A 23,456-nucleotide genomic window follows, 5' to 3' on the forward strand; every position below is an offset into this window, starting at 1 on the left:
CAAGTGTAAGATGACACAGCTCACATAATACAAAGACAGGTTTGAGGTGACAACACTCATAGCTCAAGATATAGTGCACACGTGGGAGATGACACAGCAGATATAGCCAGGAGACAGTTCACAGGTGTAAGATGGCTCAGAAGAGGTGACCTGGGAGAGAGTACAAAGGTATAAATGACAGCACAGGTAACTAAGGAAATGGCACAGATGTATCAGATACCACAATGAACATAGATTGATTGTGGAATCAGAATTTTCTCTTTTCCCAATTATATAGGCAACTGTAACATAGAGAGGGAGGTGTACGATACATCAATGTATATGTTCAGGTAAAAGATCCAGGCATCTAGGAAGAGAGGGATAAGCAAGAAGCACATGAAGACTGGTAAATGAGAAACTGGAAACAAATGCAAACAAGGAGCGTAAGAAACAGATAGCTTTGGTATATGATAAGGGAACTGTTTGCTGCAATGAGAAGCTCCAGATTTCTTGACTTGCCTAGGTACTAGATCCTTGCCCAGTACAACTGCAGTCACAAACTCTTTGGAGTACTCCATGGCATCTTCACTGGAAGAGAAACAGATACAAAAAAAGTTGGCAAGAACTGACAGAAGGGCATGCTACATATCCAGTTGATTCTCTGAACCAAAAAATTTCAAAACATCTGACTAACAATGAAACAGTGGTTCCCTCTGATTCAGATATCATAACAAACTTTGATCTGTTGTGGAAGGGCTTAGAACACAAGCCTGAGAATTTCCAAAGCATGCTCTTCTAATAACAAACAACTGCTTGATAGTATATCTGAACAGAGCCAGTGACTGTTTTATAAGGCCTTTTACATGTTACTGTTCTAGAATCTAAAACTCACTTAAATATGGTAGGCTCAAATATGTGTTGGATCACCACTGTATCTGCCATATATCCAAATCTAGAGATTCTATTAAAAAGATGGAAAATAAAGATCATTCTATTTCTTTTTAAATGGAAAACCTACCAGAAAAAAAGCATGAGAACAATACCAGAAAACTAACCCTGCTATGCATAACCTGTATCACAGAGTTTAGCTAAGCAACTCCCTGGTTCATCATCCAGGCCTATTTCTTCATATATCTCTTTTAAAAGCAGAAAATGGAATTAAGTGACTGAAGACTGCTCAATAGTCTAACAAGACTGTAATCCTCTGGAGTTGGTAAAATGCATGGCCCAGTAAGTCCCAAATAGTGCATAAAATGTGCCCATAAGCTACTTGTACATTTTTACTCTTCTCTTCTTCCAAAGTACTCAGGGCAGCATACTCTCCTTAATTACAAATAAGAAACACATCCCCAAAATATGTAATTAGGAAAGAACCATCCAGAAGTTAATTCCCTTCTGGATGAGTCCTGTTGGATAATTCCCTTGCAACTCCCTAACTAAATATCCTGTATGGATTCCCATCACTAACAATGTAATACGCAACTATGCCCACTGAGACTGCCAATCAGGAACATGCTTCTGTGCTCTCAGAAGGAGCTCTCCTTTCCTGGGCAATGATTTCCACTCTGTGAGCATTAGTCCCACACCCACAAAAGTCAACATCCAGGGCACATGAACATCCTGAGAATTTCAGCATTAATGTTAAAAGGTAATATTTAACCCTTAAAATTGCAGTAGTAAGTTTGAAAGTCAGTAGTAAGTTTGAAAGTCAGATTTCAGCAGAGAAGCCAGGAAGAGCCACAATGACATTTGCAATGGGTAGAGAGAGAACTTCAGTGCCAATATAGTTCCCTGTCCCTCTCATGCCTAACAGCAGCAACACAAAACTATGCAAATGTATTGAATTTTGCAGAATTTATTCTGGTCAAAGAACTGGACTTTTATTGGCATGGGAAATGCCTTTTTTTTTTTTAAAAAAAAGAGCAGAGTTATTAATTTTTTTTAAAAAAAAACAGCATTTCAAATTGTGATTTAATTTGAATTAAAATATTAGCCTAAACCATATCCAATGAAGCTGGACTAGCTTACACTGTGACATTTCACCATACTTTGTCATAAGTATGGTAAAATGTCACAGTATAAGCTAGTCCAGCTTCTATACAACAGAAACAAGAGATAGAAACTTGGCTAGCAACTATATATTTCGACTGTACATTTTTTAACTATAAATTTTGCAGACAGGAGATGCTGGATTATTAAACATTTAGAAGACTGACGATGTAAAACCATAACAGTAGCTTAACTGAAATTAGTTTTCCCCTAACAAGTCAAGATTCTAAACCAGGATTTAATCCAGACTTAGAATTCTGGTTTGCAAGGGAGAAATTTATTTCAGTGAAGCTGTATGCTGTAGTTAACCAGAAAAAAAGTTGTAAACAGACGTACTGTTTTGTGCAAAATCCAAAAACACAATCAATGTAATACCCTTTTATTGGGATCAACCATGACAACACAAAATACTGAGTTTGCTTTAAACAAGGACTTTTTCTTTAGGCTCAGTGCAAGAAGAGAGGCACTCATGAAAGTTCACGCTTCACGTCAGTTGATGAGCTGATATGACATCTGAATGCAGTCAACTGGACCCAACATAAATTCTGCCTTAAAATGCTTACAATCATTTATTTCGAATTGCTTATCTTAAGAATATTATGCCCAATATGCCTCTCAGTATGTCACAAAAGAAATGGATTTCAATGCAATTCACCAGTCTGTTTACTAAACACCTACCTTAAGAGCCCACCTGGGGGAGAGTAGGCATAGCATTTTAAAGATGGATACTGTGGACGCAGCAAAAAGGACAGAATGGCCGCTGTACCTGCTCCCAGGGAATGACCTACCACAATGAGACCATAGTGTTTTGTTCCTCTGCCCTGGAAAAAAAAAAGTCAAGATCCATGCAGGATTTGGAAATCTTGTATACATACTTATACTCAGTCCATCCCTTGATACACCTTGTTATTTCCGGTGTATACCGAGGCACTCCTAAGAGCATAGGCAGCCAACACAGACCAGATCTTTCAAGGGCAGCTTCCTGATGCCCTTTTTTTAATCTTTCAAAGAATTTCCTAGTATTTCCAAACCTGATTTTAGATGTTGGCATCCCACAGATTACCTCAAAAGAGGATGGGCAGAAATCAAGCTCTACTTAAAACCATTGGGTAAACCCTGCAGCACAAGCTTTTCACATGAACTGTGATTAATTAGTAGAATTTCATAACTTGCGTATTGAGAAGTATCTTAGATACAGAAAAGCTTAACATAAGCATGTTGTTCTCAGTAAAATTACATGCATTCTCTTCCCTCTGCTTCCCTCAAACAGATGCAAAAGAAAGGCAAAAGATTGCAGAACATCATAGGATTAATTTCTTTACAAATATCATTTGACTGCGGCAACCATGAACTCATTTTTATTAAGCACTGTTAAGTTCTTAAACAACTTGCAGTCTATCTAGACAATATACACACAGTCCACTATCACGAAATAAAAAAAGTTAAACTGCTCTTCTTGTGTGAGATTTGTTACAAGGCTCAAGCAAACCATTAGGACAGAATTTAGAACTGAATTTTGCCCTTATTTTTAGCACTTAGGGACGAGATACTTTTTCTACACCTTTATTTCCAGCTTCAGTGACTTAAGTTTCTCCTGCACTGCTTCAAGTAATGGATTTCCTGAACAAAGGATTATTCATATAATGGCCAAGAGCAGCAACAAGCTCAGGTTTCATACTTACCTGGGGCTGAATTTGTGAAGACAGGGAGATGTGTGCCGTGGTCTTCAGCTGGTACTGTGGCACTGTCAATCCCAGAGCCTGCATATTGGTGCATGCCCTTCAATCAGGCACTGGACAGGCGGGGGGGGGGAGTCTTTTCTCTGGTCTACTGGGTCAATATTTATTTGAAGCCTGCTGCATCACCTGTGGTCAGATAATTTCGGCTTCCCTTCCTGCTTTTCCTCTGGTTAAGCATGCACATGGTTTTGTTTGGTTTTGGGTTGTTTGTTTCTGAATTTTGCAGTATTCATTCATCTCTCATTGTCACAACTTCTTGGTTGGTGGTATCAGCATTGGGCCAGATGCATGGGGGGCAGGGCTTGTGTGCCCACTTCCCCAAGTTGGGGATCCCCTTAAGAGATCTTTGGGTGAAGGTTTGTGGAGACATGCCCAGTTTGGAAGCTATCAGGACACCCTCACTCCCAGGTGGCAAGGGGAACCACACAGTGGCATGGGCACATTTGTAGCACCACATTCTGCTGTCCTGCAGAATTTCCTAGCAGGTAGGCTAGGGTGAGGGATTTTCTATATCAGCCAGCAGGTTGGTCAACTGACACCTGGATCCATTGCCCTATGCCATACCAAGAATCTGGCAGCTTTAACCAATAAAATTGTGGCCATTTTTAACACCACAAACACCTGCACATTTGTTCTATCTGCCTTGCTTTTGCCTTACCCATTTGCCACTGGGTTTGCAACTTCTGTACATTTTGAAATGTGTATAGATGTATATAGGAGCCCCGTGGTGCAGAGTGGTAAGCTGCAGTACTGCAGTCCAAGCTCTGCTCATGACCTGATTTTTATCCTGGTGGAAGCCAGGTTCAGGTAGTCAGCTCAAAGTTGACTCAGCCTTCCATCCTTCCAAGGTCGGTAAAATGAGTACCCAGTTTCCTGAGGGTAAAGCGTAGATGACTGGGGAAGGCAATGGCAAATCACCCTGTAAAAAGTCTGCCAAGAAAACGTCGTGATGCGATGTCCCCCCATGGGTCAGTAATGACACAGTGCTTGCACAGGGGACTACCTTTACCTTTACCTTATAGTGGATCTAGTGATTTCAGACATAACATTCAATGTATGTATGTAAAGTGCTGTTAAGTCACAAAACTGTTCCTAAAGATCAGCTCCTTGAGAACAATGTTGGATACATGCAGAGGGGAGGGGGAACAGGCTGAAATTGTTGCAGGGGAATGAGAAAGAAAGGGGAGGATGCTAAGATCCCTTTTGCAAGCTGTGCTCTGCTTGTGGGAGTTTGGATGAAACACATAGATGGAAGTGTGAAACCTACTTGAAGAACATATTTCACAAAAGCAGACTCACCAAATCACGTCCAAATGCCTGAGAGAGGACCATCTCCTGCTCCAGTTTCTTTTTGATGTACTCAGCAGACAACACCATCCCCTAAAAAAGAAGCAGCAAGTAGAAGGAAAAACATAGGTTTGGGCAGAACACCACTGTCTGCTTTAGTACTCGGAAACATATATATTGACTCAAAGGACCAAATCTTTCTAAACTTTTCATCTGTCAGTAAAGATATACACCACACTCCTAACATCGCACACCACACTCCTAACAAAAATTATATGGGACTTAATTATTTGATTTCCATGGGCTTAGTATCAAGCTATGTAACTAGAATTGGACAGTCAGTAATCCTAGGAGCTTATTTTTATTTTTTATTTATTTACAATATTTTTATTCCACCTTTCTGCCCTAATCGGGCAACCAGAGCAGCTAACAAATTAAAATCTCATTTTAAAAAGCATTAAACTAGTATATAAATACATCATTAAAACAATTTAAAACCAGGGCTTAAAATGAATACAAAAACTAAAGACAACAGTTAAAACATTGGGGAAGGAGAAGGGATCACTGAGGGAATTCCAAGAGAAACTAAAAAGTATTCACCCACAGAAAATGGCAACAGAAGGGACTTACCAATACGGCACAGTATGGTAAGAACTTTAAAAAATCAGTATTCTGAAATATGAATTAACTGTCCTAACGGGAACATTACGATTCGGTTTCGTTTTCTCAGCCATGCCGGACGCTCCTCTCGGCTGGTCCGGGAGGAAACGACCGGGCACCCTGACCGGGCGGCTGATCCGCAAGGATTAGCCCCCAGGACTCCCAGGGAGGGAGCCAGGGTCCGGGACGCGGCGGGAAGAACTCCCCGAAATCAATGCGGGGGAGGAATTGCCCGTTTGTCCCTATGGAGGCCGGCAGACGTGCGCGGCGCCTCGAGTGCCGCCGGGCAACGAGAAACGGCAAGTAAAAGAAACAGGCGGAAGCCTGTAAACAAGCGAATCCCTTCTGTTCTACAAGCGTTTGTGAAGGAGAGGTTGATCTGAAGAAGACTCGCTCTTCCCCTTCATTGAGTTCCAGAATTTTGTTGGCGCCCCCCCCCCCCCAAATGGCAGCAAAGAAGCAAAGTCCCGCTCTCGGTAAGTCAATCTCGGCTACCTTGCAGAAGGGGGAGTCGCTCGAAGAGTTGGTGCGCAGGGCGGTGGTGGAAGCTATAAAACCCTTTGTTGACAAGCTGAACGAAACTGATCAAAGGGTGGGCTTAATTGAAAGCGAGGTGAAAACCATTAAGGCAGCAGCGGGGGGGGGCAGAAAAGTCTGCTCTGGAAAGTGCGTCACTTGTGAAGGCTACAAAAAAGGAGCTGAAGTTGATGGAGAACCAGCTGATCGGGCTACAGGTGGAACGAACGCAGACAATTTTGCGTCTCCAAAACGTGAAAGAGGAGGAAAAAGAGGATCTGTGGGAGGTGGTCTCGGAACTATTGGCGATACCCGCGAGGACGACTAAAGAAGAGGTTAAAAGCGCCATTTTGGAGGTCCGTCGGGCTTCTTCAAAATATGCAACAAAGCGACAGTTGCCTCGTGAGATCATTATTGACTTTTCATCTAAAAAGATTCGGGACACCATCCTATATAACTCATACAATGCGGATTTGGACTTTATGGGTTTGAAAGTCAAGATTTTGAAGGACGTTCCATTTCTAGTCCGGAAACGGCGTTTTAAATATAAAAAGTTTGCAGCTCTTCTGAGGGACCATGGAATAAAGTACAAATGGTTATTCCCGGAAGGAATATGGTTCAGATATAAAGATCAGGCCTATAAGATATTATCAGAAGATCAACTAAAGGATTTTGAGAATAAAAACCCAGAACTCTGCTGCACCGAGAACAAAGAAAAGGAGGAGCCGGAGGGGGGGGGGAGGAGGAGGAGAGCACTGCAACAGCAGTTGCACAGAGAGAACTGCGTCCGGGACCTAGAAGGGGGAGGAAAGTTTAATCAGAATTTGAAATGTTTATTCTCTGTATGATTAACCACTCCATCATTATCCTATGGAGCTATTTTTGTATTATGACAGTATGAAGGGAAACATTGAAGTGTAGTGTTTAGTGTTTGTAGTTCATTCCCCCCCTTTTCTTTTTCCACCCCCCTTTGTCCCTTCCCTCTCCCCTTTCCTTGTGATAGTCTTGTGTAGTGTTTTGTAGTTATGAAAAATAAAAAAATTTATAAAAAAAAAACTAACGGGAACATTACAATTTGGATAGCTTCAAATGTTCAGCAATTCCATACATTAAAGGGAAACAAAGAATATCCTATATTTTGCTGTCATCTCTAAAAATCTGAATGGTAAGAGAAAAGCTACCTTTCATACAATAAGGGATAAAGCATAGAGATGGAATATGGTTGCCAGGTGGCATTAACTATGATAGCATAGGAATGCACTGGCAAACAGCAGATTCCAAGGAGGAAAGAAATTGCTGAAGATATGTATCAGTACATGTAACTGCTGTTTATTTAAAAAAGTGGTTTCAAACTGTTATTAACAGTAATTATTTCAAACAAACTTACTGAATATAAAGTAGAAAACTTTTGTCTTCAAAATGCTGAAACCACTTGCATGACCTTAATCTCAAAGATGCCATTAAAATGCACAAGCTTCAGAAATGCAATGCCAGTCACGGTGTCTAGATTTCTTATACTTTAAAGTCTATTTCCATGGAGGCATCTATTCTTAACATAGGCAACAGCCACCTTAGGTCTGAAAGTCATTTCTTGATATGCAAGTTTGATATTTGCAATCTGTCAGAGTAACATTTTCATTTTACAGGCTTCCACAGCCAGCAGATCACATTGATTGGTATGCACTGATGTAGCGACAGCTGCAGAGAATGTAACAACAGTTGTTTCAGCTACAATTGCTTTATAAAGCTTGATTATATCTATGTAGGGTTATGCTGACATCTCTGATTTTATGGTGGCTTGAATGCCTTTGGGATTCCATGCAGGCAAATCATCCAGCCCTGACCTCTGTGTTAGTATTGTGCATCAGATTCCAACAATTTCATTATGATGCGCATGATAAAAAATAAGTGTTGCTAATATACAACAGGAACAATGTAATTCTTATAAGAATATTTTCATATACGTAAATGATATCCTCCTTGACAAAACAATTTTATGCATATGTCCAATAATAATTCATATTACTGTAATAAAAACACATCTCTTAAATGTTCTGAACATATCTGAAATTCCAATAGATAATAAATATATTCAATTTTTCTAAGAAAAATGTTCTCTAAGTCTCACTCTTCCCTAAATGTATGTATTAGAGCAGGGGTCCCCAACCTTTTGTCTCATGAGGGCCACATTAGAGTGTTCAATGCCTAAAGAGGGCCACAGCTTAAATCAAAATGTAAGAAACTCATTAACCTGCCTATTCAGATAAACAGTAAACATTCAGAGGTCAATGAAGAAATGTTAACTTGAATGCAATCCATGTGGGAACAATATTTTACTGTTGAATCCTTTTATCCAGCTTATCTAGGAGTCAGTGTAATTTTTGTGGCTGTTTTCTGATAGCCAAGGCATTAATGTCCAAGTCAAGGTTTGTGACAGGCACCCTTAAAATGTCATGTAAATGTTCATCTGTAAGTCTTGAGCTACACTTGGATTTCACAATTTTCATCTTGGAAAAAGTTTGTTCACAGATGTATGGGGTGCCAAAGAGTGTAAATATGCCTTCAGCAAATATCTTTAGGTTGATAAATCTATCTAGTGGGCCACAACAGAAACTGAACAGACTATTTTCTTTGTAATTGTCTCTGAGATGATCACTGGATGGCAAATCAATTAGTTCCATTTGAAAAAAATTACTTGCATCTTCTAGTGCTACGTCAAATGGATTTTGAAACATTCTTATTTCCTTTCTGTGCTTATGGTAATCTGTGAATTGGAATTCCACCTACAACAGGTTCAGTGCTTTGACATGTCCTTCAACATGGAATTGTAAATTCACGTCTTTCTCAAATTTTAGTTCATTGTAGCATGAAAAGTTGCACCATGCACTTTTAAACAAATTCACCACCAGTGATGGCCTACCACTCTCAGCAATACATTTAGCAACATGAAAGCTGGCCCTCACAGTAGATAGGTTCTCCTCAGTGTGCTTTCTAAAACTATTTTGCTGCAAAAATGTTGATTTTTTAAGATTCTTTACCTTGTTCACTCACACCTCCTTAATGTATTGAGTAGCTCTTGTGACAGGATTCAAAGTGCCTTCTAATAGTGTACTCCTTTAATACTGAGAAAGTTTCAAGACATATCAGGCAAATTGCTTTATCTTTGTTTAAAACAAAGACATACTCAGTAGTCCATTTGTCATTAAAGACACAGTGCTCATCCGTAATCTTTTGTTTCTTTGAAACAGCACTTTCTTTTGCAGACATCTTACAGAATTTTTAGCAGAGTAGTAGTTGCAGAGTTTCAATATTATCCTTGAATTAAAAAAAATATGAAAAGTATAGTTTTGGGGGTCTAACTCTTCCCTTTTCCATCAAACTCACCCCACTCTAGCTGCTATTAGCTGGGGTTTTTCATTTTGAACATGGTAAAGAAAAGAAGAGACCTATGCCTCTACAGTTCTCAGGAGCATTGGGCTATATGCACAGGCCAGGAAGAATTTTTTTAAAAATGGATTATAAATCTGACCTACCAGATGGCGGAGTTGCAATCCTAAGTACATTGAATACTATGAGAGCTATTTCTTAATAAACACACTGCTTTGAGGTTTAAATCTATACATGCTAATACTTCGAGGTTCCTCCAAAAAAGGGCAGATAGAAAGAGTGAATGAAAGGGCAGCCTCCCACCTGGAGCAGAAGATAAGCCATTAAATTGGCTTCAAATGATATATGGGGTGCACATACACATCACTGCCTGCCAGCCAAGCCTCAGTTATGAGAAGCAAAATGCTAGCTGGTGGAGGGGGATTTGGCTGGAGGAAGATGTGAGAAGGGGGATCTCAGAAGCTTCCCTGCTAAGGAAGTACTCCTTCTCACTCAACCCAAGGGGCCACTCACTAGCTCCTGCAATCACAGATGCATGAGAAGACTCCTAGCTGGAGTGGGTAGGGGAGGAGAGGCAGAAGCAAGCAAGGCAAAAAGTCAGAGCTAACAGCTCTGTCAGAGCTGTTAGCTCTGTCAGAGCTAACAGAGCTAACAGCCCCCGGCAGCAGCAACTTGACCAGTAACCTTGGAAGCCACTTGGGAGGAGCCTTGATTGGTGGAACCTCTAAAAATGTTCAGTATGAAAAACACTTTGTAACCTTTTTTTAAAAAAATACCAGCCCATTTACTGTCCTTTTCCCGTCTTTGTTTTGTTTTTGCAAAAGACATCTTCTGTACCCTTTCACACAGCTGCTTTCTACACATAGCCTTCAACATGGTAATGCATGGAGAGGGGGAGCAAAAGCTGAGCAGGATGGGTAGCCAGCAAAGCACCCCAAATGGCCAAAATGCCAGTATGGAGGATCAGACCGAGAGGGGGCTGGCAGAAGGAACCATGGAGACCAGAAGAAACAATGTTGCTGTTGTGTTTTTGGCAAGAAAGCGACAGGAAGAACAGCAACAGGTGGTGCCTCTTGAAGCAGGAAGAATAGTGTGGGTCTGAGGTGAAAATGCCTTGGGGTGATAGCAGCAAACCAGGTTGGAGGGCCACACAGAAACCGCTTGGGGGCCCATGTGGCCCGCGGGCCGCAGGTTGGGGACCCCTGTATTAGAGAGTGTTCTATACTCCACTTTCAATCTTCCTGTAATGCCTCTTCTGTCTTCCATCTCCTGGCCATTTCAATTTTAGCCATTACAAAAAAATCTTATTATTAATTTCCTGTGTTTTCTATTGATATTCTCCTTTATACAGCCTAATGGCTTTAATGGTAAATTATTTCTTGTAATATCCTTACAGTTTGGTGTAGTGGTTAAGAGCAGCAGGACTCTAATCTGGAGAACTGGGTTTGATTCCCTACTCCTCCACTTGAAGCCAGCTGGGTGACCTTGGATCAATCACAGCTTCCTCAGAGCTCTCTCAGCCGCACCCACCTCACAGGGTGATTATTGTGGGGATAATAATGACATACTTTGTAAACCACTCTGAATGGGTATTAAGTTGTCCTGAAGGGTGGTATACAAATCAAATGTTGCTGTTCATAGAATCATAGAGTTGGAAGGGGCCATACAGACCATCTAGTCCAACCCCCTGCCCAGTGCAGGATCAGCCTAAAGCATCTCTGACAAGTATTCATCCAGCCTCTTCTTGAAAACTGCCAGTGAGGGGGAGCTCACCACCTCCCTAGGCAGCTGATTCCACTTTTGAACTACTCTGACCGTGAAAAAGTTTTTCCTAATATCCAGCCGGTACCTTTGTGCATGTAATTTAAGCCCATTGCTTCAGGTCCTACCCTCTGCTGCCAACTGGAACAGCTCCTTGCCCTCCTCCAAATGACAGCCTTTCAAATATTTAAAGAGAGCAATCATGTCCCCCCTCAACCTCCTCTTCTCCAAACTAAACATCCCCAAGGCCCTCAGCCTTTCCTCGTAGGGCTCAGTCTCCAGACCCCTGATCATTCTCATCGCTCTCCTCTGCACCCTCTCGATTTTGTCCACATCCTTTTTGAAGTGAGGCCTCCAGAACTGCACACAGTACTCCAGGTGTGGCCTGACCAAGGCAGTATAGAGAGGGGCTATGACCTCCTGCGATTTTGATGCTATGGCCCCTTTGATACAACCCAAGATTGAATCAGCCGTTTTTTGCCACCACATCACACTGACTGCTCATATTTAGTTTACAGTCCACTCTTACCCCAAGATCCCTTTCACATATACTACTGCCCAGAAGTGTATCCCCCATCCAATATTTGTGCTTCCCATTTTTGTGGCTCAGATGTAATACTGTGCACTTGACTTTGTTAAATTGCATCCTATTCACAGCTGCCCACTTCTCCAGAGTATTCAGGTCTTGTTGAATTTTAATTCTATCTTCTTGGGTGTTTGCTAATCCTCCCAATTTGGTATCATCAGCAAATTTAATGAGCAGCCCTTCTACTCCTTCATTCAGATCATTGATAAAAATATTGAAAAGTACTGGGCCTAAAACTGAGCCCTGCGGCACCCCACTGGACACCTCCCTCCAATCTGATGAAACGCCGTTGACCACCACTCTTTGAGTGCGGTCCTTCAACCAGTTCCCTATCCACAGTTAATAATAGTAACAACAACATTAATAATAATCTTTACTTCTTTCTGGAAGTAGTAAAAAATCTGGGTTTCTGTACTTCAATACATGTCCACCATGTATGAAAAACATCTCCTTTCCCTCTCCCCCACTTTTTATACTTATCATCATTACATATAAGATTTCTCTTTCTTAATTTCACTTTGTGGTGTTTTGGCCAACTCCCACTGCTGGATTAGCACAAGGTATGGGGTTGGATGTGGCTGCAAATGGTAATTCTGCAATTCTACAAATGGTAATATTGTATGGTGCTGCATTAATTGCTTTCCATCAGGAACACTGGATTTTTCCACCTCTATTTGAATTGAATTTTCCACCGGATAATCAAAGGCACTATATTCCACATCCCAATAGTCTTAGGAAGCTATTACTCAGAGCAAGCATTTAATAACACATTCTGTTTCTTTTGACAAGTAACCTGAACAACCACAATTTCCAGAGCTTTTTAACTTTTTCAGTAACAGGTTGCAATTATGTAACACCTTTCATGCAATGAAAAAAGATTGTTTTAAATCAAATACCTTACAAGGAAAACTGAGAAAAAAGGTTTGAAATGAGAGGTTAATTAACTAAAATCAGAAGAATCTTCTGAATACCTTGTGCCCAAGCCAAGTTCCATGGTGACCTTCCACTGGGAGACGTTCAGCATCTCCAGTCAGATCAGTCAGAGCATCCTGGGACAGGGAGGAAGTGGGAAAGGTCCAAACAGAAAAGAAGATGAATCTCCTATAGATGTTTACGACGTGCATGTATATATGCAGTTTCTGAGGAACACAGTACAAAATGCTGCATGCTGAAGTGTAAGAAGACACAAATGTTACCTTTGGAGATAAAGTTCCTCGGATACTGATGACCACTTTCTTCTTCTCATGATCCACAGCCACATAGAAAGGAGTTTCATAGACCTGAAGGAAATACAACAACATGTAAAACAACCACCTGACTGATGAAGTCTCAAAGAAAAGCTAACTTTTGAGCTAACATTATACTCACACAATATTATCAATATATCTAATTCTCAATGCAGTCAAATCTCTGGATACTTAAATCCAGGGCCTAAAGTCATGAAGAGAAAAGACAGATCATTCTACAATGAATGTAGAATGATCTGCAGAAAAATCTAAACTCTAAACACACAGAACAAAAATTAAGGGGTTAAAAATTCCTACGAATAGAATCAGCACCTTTAGCTTTAAGGAACAAATGCTCTCTGTGGGCATTGCTAGGCTAATACAACCGTATTCCTAGTTGAAGCTATTTCTGTTAGCAAAAGGTAGAAAGAGGGGGCAGGCCATTTTCAGAGCTGTTTTGACCTCTAAGGGAAGACTCACTGGGGACAGTAGCAATTACCAGGTGACTTGCTACCATCCAAGTTACACAACTCACCCAGGCCTGGCTCCTTGCTACTGTTACAGCACCCACTCCACAAAAGCCAGTGTGATGTAGTGGTTAGAGTTTTAGATTAGGATCTGAGAGAACTAGGTTCAAATCTCCAGCCTGGAAGCTCACTGGATGACCATGGGCCAGTCACACAAGAGTCTAATCTACATCACAGGGCTGTTGTGAGGATAAAATAGAGGCGAAGAGAATGCTGCTTTGAGTCCCCATTGTGGAGAAAGACAGAATATAAATGAAGTAAATAAATAATATAGCTGAAGATGAGAGATAAAAGACTGGTTGGCTGGTGGGTGGAAGCCACCAAGAGGAAGAAAAGAGGAAATAATGTTGGGAAGAGAATACAGGGGAAAATGAGGTGACTGCTACAAGTCCTTCATGTTCCCCACCTAGCAACTATGCCCAGCTAGCCCAGTGGCAGGCACTGTGTAAGTAGGCCTGGTACAGCCCAGAAACTGGAACCGTGCAGTTTTCTCAGGGAGACACTGCCAAGGGAAGGAAAGGAAGGAAAGCAGAAGATGAGGGGGAAGGTAAAGGTAGGTTAACTGATGGGAAGGAAGGACAGAAGGAAGCATGAAAAGGGGAGAAGCTATGGGAACTTTCAGAGAAGGGAAAGAGGAAATAGTTGGGGATCAAAATGAGAGCTCCAGCAAGTGCTTGCAGGTGCCTCACTTGTAATGACTTATTTGCATAGTGCCAATGGTAACTTCAGATTTATTGGAAGGTATTTCAAAAATTCTAATCAATTTATTTGAAACATTTATGCCCCAGCCATTACAAAAATATATACATAGTGGCTATATAATAAAGACATATTCTAAATCTATTAGCTTAGCACAATGCCCTGAACTGGCTCAACAATTTCTTTGTTACATGGAAGGTCCCATACAGTCCTCACCGCATCATGACAGGAAGTGTACACAATGTCCACAGAAGTCATATTTTCATCAAGGAAATGGCGACGGATAGCAATCGCGTTACAGCCACAGCAATTATCTTCCTCGATAGTGACACCAGGTACATATCGGGGCCGAGAAGGACAGAGGCAGCAGCATCTTAAAAAGAAAAGGTATAGTTAAAACCGCTACCTGTCGAAGGGGAAAAGATGAAGTACATAGGGAAGACTATCACGCAGAAGACAGTATACAGCTTTACATTCTTGTTAATATCCTCAGAAGAGTTTAGATGGTATTTTGATTAAAATGAATTTATTTAGGGTTAACTGCATTCTCATGAAAAGAAGCATGATTTTCCCACAGTTGACACACCAATTTAATTCCAACATCCAATTCCCTAATCATGGTTTGGTAGATCAGAAATATGCTGGGGAGATCACATGCTCCCTCTTCCCCATCCTGTTTCTTAAACTGGGATACCCTCCTCCCCTTCCTGGTTTGCCCAATCAAAGTTTGCCCTGACATCTAAATCAAGTAAACGATGACTAGCACTAATCAGGAACCATCTGCAAACCATGATCAGAAATCAAGATTTGAAGATGCTTATAACCATGGCTTGGAGGCCATACCTGGTTAGTGTTAATCATTGTTTTCTCAATGGAGACATGCCATGGAAGAATATAGGGAGGGAGGTGGTCCCGTAAGTATGCTGGACCAAGGCCATGAAGAGCTTTGCATATGATAACCCATACCTTGAACTGAGCATGGTAACTGATAGGTAGCCAGTGGAGTGACTGCAGAATGGGAGTGATGTTCATGCTCCTGCTCGCTCCTGATAACAGTCGCACCCGTGTTTTGCACCAATTGGAGTCTCCTACTTAACTTAAATGGGAGACCTATGTATAGTGCATTACAATGGTCAAGTCTTGATGTTACCATGGCGTGGATCCAGGTGGCCAGGTTGGTCATGTTGAGGTAAACCATCTTCCAGGCTAGAGTGAGGCAGTAAAAGGCGTTTTTTGTGGCTGCCTTAATTTGTTTTTCTAGTGGTAGCACTGGATCCAGTATAACCCCTAGGCTATAACCAAGTCTGCAAGGTCAGACAAACCCCACTGAAAGTGGGGAGTACAATGTCCTTCAAGATCTCTGCCTTCCCAACAAGAATAACTTCTGTCTTGTCTGGGTTCAATTTCAATGTGATTGTTTTCAGCCATTTCACCACAGCTGTCAGGCAGCAAGTCAAGATTTCCACTGCATCCTGTGGGGATCTGGATAGCGAGATACAGAGATGGGTGTCATCTGCATACTGATGCCATCCAACTCCATAGCTGTGAATGAGTTCTCCTAAAGGCTTTACATAGAGGTTAAATAAAACGGGAGATAAGACTGAGTCCTGAGGAACCCCGCAAAATAGCTCCAATTCTGTAGATAGCTGATCTCCGATGGCAAGCCTTTGAGTCTGTTCCATAAGAAATTATTTAAACCAGTCCAGGGACGCCCACTTCTGTCTAAACACCTCAACAGGATAGCATGGTCTACTGTGTCAAAGGCTGGAGATAGATCCAGGAGGAGCAATAAGGAGACATGGCCTTTGTCTATATTTAGACAGAGATCATCCACTAACGCTAGTAGTGCTGTCTCTGTCCCATGCCCTAGTCTGAATACAAACTGGAAAAGGCCTAGAGCACTAGCATTTTCCAAGAAGATTTGGAGTTGGATTGCTCTCTCAATCACTTTGCCCAGAAAAGGCAGATTAGGCGATAACTGGCTACATCATTTTTCTCTAGGGATGGTTTTTAAATTAGCGAATGGATAGCTACCTTTGAGTGGCTGGGGGATGATGCCCTGAGTTAGCAATTGATTTACAATAGACCTCAGTAGTTTGTTACTGTAGTTCACTACTTGATTTTAACAGCCAATATGGGCAGGGATCAAGCACACAAGTAGTGGCTTTCACAGATGTCAGGATCTTGTTAAGATCTGTCATTGTAATTGCTTCAAGGCAGTCCGAATGTAAGCCAGACAGTGTATTAAGCAATTTTTCCGTATCATCTGTATTGCAGCTAGCAACTAAATCAGAGTGTATTTATGCCATTTTATCACCAAAACACATAGCAAAGGCCTCACATCCAATTGTCTGTTCTTGGGACTATAAAGATTCAGATTTAGGAGTTAGTAGGTGTTTGGGTATCTTAAACAATTGGGATGGTTGTGAACTAGCTGACGTGATGGTTGCTGAGAAATAGCATTTCTTTGTCGCTTTCATTTCTGCTTCATAGGTCCTCCAGTGGGTTTTGTAGCATGCTCTATCAGCTTCATGCACGTTTTTCATCAGCGTCTTTCTAGATGTCTTTCAACCCTCTTTAAGTCAGCCACCTCTGTGGTAAACCATGGGGTTGGCGTCTGTCCCAAGAGCCAGAGTGGTTGACCAGGAGAAATGGTGTCAATAGCTTCAAGGAGCTTCACATTTCACACTCCTACAGCAGCTACCATGGAGCATGTGTCTGGAATTCTAAAACCCCCCAAGTCATTTCAGAATCTTGAAGGGTCCTTGAGCCTTCATGAACAAATAATTTTAATTGGACCCCCTATTTTGTGAGGTGTTGGGGCCATATTCACTTTTGCCTTCAGCAGATGATGGTCTGACCACAGTTTAGGCCGAATCTCCAATGCTGAAACAAGACTTTCTCTCAAAGACTCAGTGCAAAATATTAAGTTCAAGAGTGGCCTCTTTCAGGTGTAGGGCCTGTCACTATTTGAGAGAGGCCCAGGGTTGCCAGGGAAGCTATACATTCCTGGGCCAGGCCTGTAAAATGCCCACTCAGGGCGGTTTACAAAACAGGGTTGCACCTATGTGTAACTGTTGTTCATCGAATGTTTTTCTGTGCAGGCACACATGGGAACTGTGCATGCGCAAGCCAGCCACAGATGTATCAAAGCTCCAAAAGGTGTGAGACGCTGGCCTTTTTGCACACTTTTTGAGTGGGCGCGGCTATAAAAGGCAGGGCAAGTGGATCCCTCCCTCAGTTCAATAAGCCGCTGGAGATTCGGTTTCGTTTTCTCAGCCATGCCGGACGCTCCTCTCGGCTGGTCCGGGAGGAAACGACCGGGCACCCTGACCGGGCGGCTGATCCGCAAGGATTAGCCCCCAGGACTCCCAGGGAGGGAGCCAGGGTCCGGGACGCGGCGGGAAGAACTCCCCGAAATCAATGCGGGGGGGGAATTGCCCGTTTGTCCCTATGGAGGCCGGCAGATGTGCGCGGCGCCTCGAGTGCCGCCGGGCAACGAGAAACGGCAAGTAAAAGAAACAGGCGGAAGCCTGTAAACAAGCGAATCCCTTCTGTTTTACAAGCGTTTGTGAAGGAGAGGTTGATCTGAAGAAGACTTGCTCTTCCCCTTCGTTGAGTTCCAGAATTTTGTTGGCGCCCCCCCCCCAAAATGGCAGCAAAGAAGCAAAGTCCCGCTCTCGGTAAGTCAATCTCGGCTACTTTGAAGGGGGAGTCGCTCGAAGAGTTGGTGCGCAGGGCGGTGGTGGAAGCCATAAAACCCTTTGTTGACAAGCTGAACGAAACTGATCAAAGGGTGGGCTTAATTGAAAGCGAGGTGAAAACCATTAAGGCAGCAGCGGGGGGGGGGCAGAAAAGTCTGCTCTGGAAAGTGCGTCACTTGTGAAGGCTACAAAAAAGGAGCTGAAGTTGGTGGAGAACCAGCTGATCGGGCTACAGGTGGAACGAACGCAGACAATTTTGCGTCTCCAAAACGTGAAAGAGGAGGAAAATGAGGATCTGTGGGATTTGGTCTCGGAACTACTGGTGACACCCGCGAGGACGACTAAAGAAGAGGTTAAAAGCGCCATTTTGGAGGTCCGTCGGGCTTCTTCAAAATATGCAACAAAGCGACAGTTGCCTCGTGAGATCATTATTGACTTTTCATCTAAAAAGATTCGGGACACCATCCTATATAACTCATACAATGCGGATTTGGACTTTATGGGTTTGAAAGTCAAGATTTTGAAGGACGTTCCATTTCTAGTCCGGAAACGGCGTTTTAAATATAAAAAGTTTGCAGCTCTTCTGAGGGACCATGGAATAAAGTACAAATGGTTATTCCCGGAAGGAATATGGTTCAGATATAAAGATCAGGCCTATAAGATATTATCAGAAGATCAACTAAAGGATTTTGAGAATAAAAACCCAGAACTCTGCTGCACCAAGAACGAAGAAAAGGAGGAGCCGGAGGGGGGGGGAGGAGGAGGAGAGCATCGCAACAGCAGTTGCACAGAGAGAACTGCGTCCGGGACCTAGAAGGGGGAGGAAAGTTTAATCAGAATTTGAAATGTTTATTCTCTGTATGATTAACCACTCCATCATTACTCTATGGAGCTATTTTTGTATTATGACAGTATGAAGGGAAACATTGAAGTGTAGTGTTTAGTGTTTGTAGTTCATTCCCCCCCCTTTTCTTTCTCCACCCCCCTTTGTCCCCTCCCTCTCCCCTTTCCTTGTGATAGTCTGGTGTAGTGTCTTGTAGTTATGAAAATAAAAAATTTATAAAAAAAAAAAATAAGCCGCTGGTGAAGGAGAAATGATCATATTTAAAGAGCACATGGTGCTCTTTAAGGAAGGAGGGATGTGTGCCTTCACAGAAGAACACTCGATGAACAAGTTACACGTAGGTGCAACCCTGTTTTCATCATTGTGTCTTCTGTTCAGTCCCACATGGGAGAGTAGTGAGCTAACTTACTCTGGAGGTGGGCGTGTTGCTCATCATCATCGAAAAAGACTCTTCAGAACAGCCTTGCCAACTGCAGCGTCCCTTCTGGAGTCTACATCAATCGCACAGCATTTAATAAAGTTGGATGGAGTTGACCAGGTGGCCACTTTGAAAATCCACATGTGGAATAATGCCCAACTAAATGCTGATGAAGTCAACTGGACCCTTGTCGAATGTGCCCTGATGTTCAAAGGGCAAGGCTGTTTGGATTGTCCATAACACTCTTTAATGAGCCACACCAATCATTTGGAGATGGTTTGAGCGGTGACTTTGTCCTTTCTTAGCTCCTTTGAAGGAAACAAATAGATCAAGGTCCTTTCTGAAGGCAAAAGTTCTGTCAAGGTAAAAACACAGAGCACACTTGACATCCAATGCGTGTAGGAGCCTGTCAGCCTCTGTAGAAAGTGAAGGACAAAACACTGGTAATGTCCTGGTTGAGGTGAAAAGCAAAGACCACCTTAGGAAGGAACTGGAGGTTGGGATGGAGAACCACCTTGTCTGCAAACATTCTGAGGAAACATTCTCAGGGCTTGCAGTTCACTCACCCTCCTGGCTGTTGTAATGGCCACTAAAAAGGCTGTCTTAGTTGTCAGAAATTTGAGAGAACAGATAGCTAATAGCTCATGAGGCTTATGCATGAGAGTTGTTAAAACCAAAGATAGGCTCTACTGAGGAGTGGGTTTGGACACAGAAGGGTAAACATTAGCCAAGCCTTTAAGGAAAGACTTGCATTCTGGTTGGGAGAAGAGGGACCTACCGTTCACCCCTTCATGATAGGCTGAGATGGCAGCCAGATAGACCTTCACAGAGGAGTTAGAGAGTCCCTGGTTCTTTAATGGGACCAGATAGTCTAAGACAGATGGCAAAGGAGTCGAAGAAGGGGCTAAGCCCTATTCAACTCACCAAAGAGAGAAACGTTTCCACTTCCCAGAGTATGACTTTTGGGTGGAAGGCTTCCTAGCCTGTGAAATTATGTTTCTGACTGGGGAAGAGAACTCTAATCTGAAGGGGACAGTAACCACGCTGTCAGCTCCAGAATATCTATATCATGGTAAAGAACCACGTTGTCCTGAAGAAGGGTTGGTGACAGTGGAAACCAATACGTCCTTCCCTGAGTCATTCTGAACAGGGTGGAGAACCAAGCCTGTCTTGGCCAATAAGGGGCAATTACAATTGCTGATGTCTTCTCCCTAATCATTTTGCTGAGTGTTAAAGACATGAGAGGAAGAGGAGAGAAGGCATACAGTAGACTGCCTGACCAGGAGATTTGGACAGCGTCTCCTAGGGAGGACTTCCTTTTGCCTGCTCGAGAGCAGTATTGGGGACACCTCTTGTTGAGTGCGATAGCAAAGAGGTCTATAGTTGGAAACTCCCAGTTTCGGAACAAGGTTTGAAAAAAAGTCCACATGGATGGATCACTCATAACTGAGATCCTTGGAACGACTGAAGGCATCTGCCAGAGTGTTGTCCTCCCCTGTTAAGTGGATGGCCATGAAGGAAACCTGATGCTGGACTGCTCATTCCCAAATCAGAGTGGATTCCTGGGAGAGGGACAGAGAGACTGTGCCCCCCTGCTTGTTCAGATAATGCATGGCAGTTGTGTTGTCCATGCACATCTGAACATTCTTGCCCTTGATAAGGTAGAGGAAGGCTTTTAGGGCAAACCGAATAGCCCTTAGTTCCGGAAGGTTGATGTGAAATTTTGACTCATGTTGAGACCAAAGGCCATTCACCTGATTGTCTCCAGAGTAAGCCCCCTACCCCGACAGGGAAGTGTCCATGTAGATGGAGAGGTGAATGGGGCTGGAACCGAACGGGGTCCCTACCATTAGGTTCCATTTGTAGTCCCATCATGACAGAGTTTTGTGAATAATCTTCGGAACTGAGAATTGCTTGTACAGGTTCTGGTAGAGCAGATGAAATACTGTGACAAACCAATTTTGTAACAGCCGGAGCCGGAGTCTGGCAAACAGAACTATCAATGTCAGAGAGGCCATAAAATCTAACTGTTTCAATTTCCCTTGCACTTTGATGCTTGAAAGAGTGCACCTTGTTCAGAATGACCCAGAACCAAGCTATCTGTTCCTTGTTGGGAAAAACCCGAGCAAGTGTGGAGTCCAACACTGCTCCCACAAATGTTACCCTCTGTTGTGGAACCAAGGAAGACATCTCCAAATTGACCCTGAGACCCAGTTGTTGGAGAGTTAGCAGTGCTAATGAAGAGACAGACTCTTTGGACTGGCCCATGATAAGCCAGTAGTCCAGATAGGGAAATGCAACCCTTCTCCCTGAGATGGACAACCACTACTGCCATAATCTTGGTGAACACCCAAGGGGCAGAAGACAGGCCAAAAGGAAGAACCCTGTATTGGTATTTTTCAGAGTCGCATGGGAACTGAAGATATTTTCTGTAAGAAACGTACTGGGACGTGGAAATATGCATCCCTGAGATCTACAGTAACGAGCCAACGGTGTTTTCCCAAAAGAGGTAAAACATCTTTTAATGATAACATCCTGAACTTTTTCAGAACAACAAACTTGTTTACAAAACAGAAATCTAAGATGGGGCATGAGCCCCCTGACTTCCTGTCCACCATAAAATAGCAGGAATAAATCCCATTGGAACCAGAGGATGGAACCAGTTCTACGGCCTGTTTCAGTAATATGCTCTGTACTTCCTTCACCAGAAGCGCTTAAGGCAGGGAGGGGTTTGACTGAGGAGGAACATTCAGAGGAATGGATTTAAACTCTAGGGAGTAAACTTCCTGAACTACTGACAGTATCCAGAGCTCTTGGGTAATTTTATCCCATGCAGGTAAGGGCAGGGATTGACCGACGGGGAGGGGGAAAGATGGCTTGGTATGAAAAAGTTTGTTTGGTGGAGCCTGACTGCTCTCTGGGGAAATTAGAACCGTCCTTAGACTTATGATGGTAATACCTCTGTCAAGGCTGGTTGGATGGAATTGTGGAAGCAGTATGTTGCTGGTTCTGAGGTAAATGTTGGTTGGGTTGAGACGGAAACCAATTGTATCTGGGGTTGTAATGCGGATAGGGTCTAGGAGGGAACTGGTGCTTGTAAGATATGACTGGAGCAATGCCTAGGGACCTAGCAGTCATCTTATCATCTTTTATTTTCTTACGTGCATTGTCAGTGGTAGACGAGAAAAGATCATTTCCCTCAAAGGGTAGATCTTCAACCCTGTGGGGCTAAAGCAGTGGATCTAAGTCACATATGCCTCTGGATCACAATGGCAGAGACCATAGCTTGTGCGGAGCAATCTCCAATACGTCTGGCAGTGACAATTTGTTGTTTTGAAAACCAAAGGGCTTCACCTTGGAGTAGTTTTGCAAGACGTTGCTTCTCATCAGGGATAAGACTTAATTAAGGCCTGATCTTGTTCCACAGGAACAGTTGGTACCTGGCCATAATAACTTCATAATTGCCAATACGGAAATTTAGGGCTGAAGAGACATAAACTTTTCTCCCTAGAATATCAAGCTTTCTGCCCTCTTCATCTGTGGGCAGGGATGTGCACCCGAAAAAGATTTGGGTTTCCTGCTTTGGGTTTACATGAAGCAGGAAAAAAATCTGGAATAACACTAAACCCGAAGTGGCAATCCATTTTGGGTTTGGGTATTTAAGCTGCTTCGGTATGCTCTGTAAATATCTGGAGCACACCGAAGATCAAAGCAGCACTTCCCGCAGGCTTTTCCATTCGATGGGAGGGGGGAAGCGGGTGAAAAAAGCCTGTGTGGAGTTTTGAAAGCTCAAAGCAGTCCTGAAAAGAGCTGCTTTGAGCTTTTAAAACTTCCAGGTTGGCTTTTTCATCCAATGGAAGAGGGAACTCGCTCTTCCCCCTTCCCATTGAGTGAAAAAGCCTGCATGAGTTTTGAAAGCTCAAAGCAGTGCTGAAAAGAGCTGATTTGAGCTTTCAATGCTTTCAGGCTGGCTTTTTCAGCCAATGGGAGGAGAGAGGAGGGAACTCCCTCTTCCCCCCCATAGGGTGAAAAAGAGGGCGGGGAGCTTTGAAAGCAGCAGCAGCACTTTTCTTG

General features: G+C 42.8%; 1 protein-coding gene across 1 annotated transcript in view; it reads right to left on the reverse strand.

Moving 5' to 3' along the window:
* Positions 1 to 23,456, reverse strand: part of DAGLA (diacylglycerol lipase alpha) — a 188,927-nt gene that overhangs the window by 33,011 nt on the left and 132,460 nt on the right. Inside the window, exons 11-16 of the mRNA XM_054972259.1 lie at positions 14,633 to 14,789; positions 13,161 to 13,244; positions 12,936 to 13,013; positions 5,067 to 5,147; positions 2,707 to 2,849; positions 499 to 567 (exon numbers count right to left, since the gene is read on the reverse strand). Coding sequence (XP_054828234.1) covers positions 499 to 567; positions 2,707 to 2,849; positions 5,067 to 5,147; positions 12,936 to 13,013; positions 13,161 to 13,244; positions 14,633 to 14,789 — 612 coding nt within the window. The remainder of the gene's footprint in view (positions 1 to 498; positions 568 to 2,706; positions 2,850 to 5,066; positions 5,148 to 12,935; positions 13,014 to 13,160; positions 13,245 to 14,632; positions 14,790 to 23,456) is intronic.

Source organism: Eublepharis macularius, chromosome 2, assembly GCF_028583425.1.
Source record: "Eublepharis macularius isolate TG4126 chromosome 2, MPM_Emac_v1.0, whole genome shotgun sequence".
Lineage (NCBI taxonomy): Eukaryota > Metazoa > Chordata > Lepidosauria > Squamata > Eublepharidae > Eublepharis > Eublepharis macularius.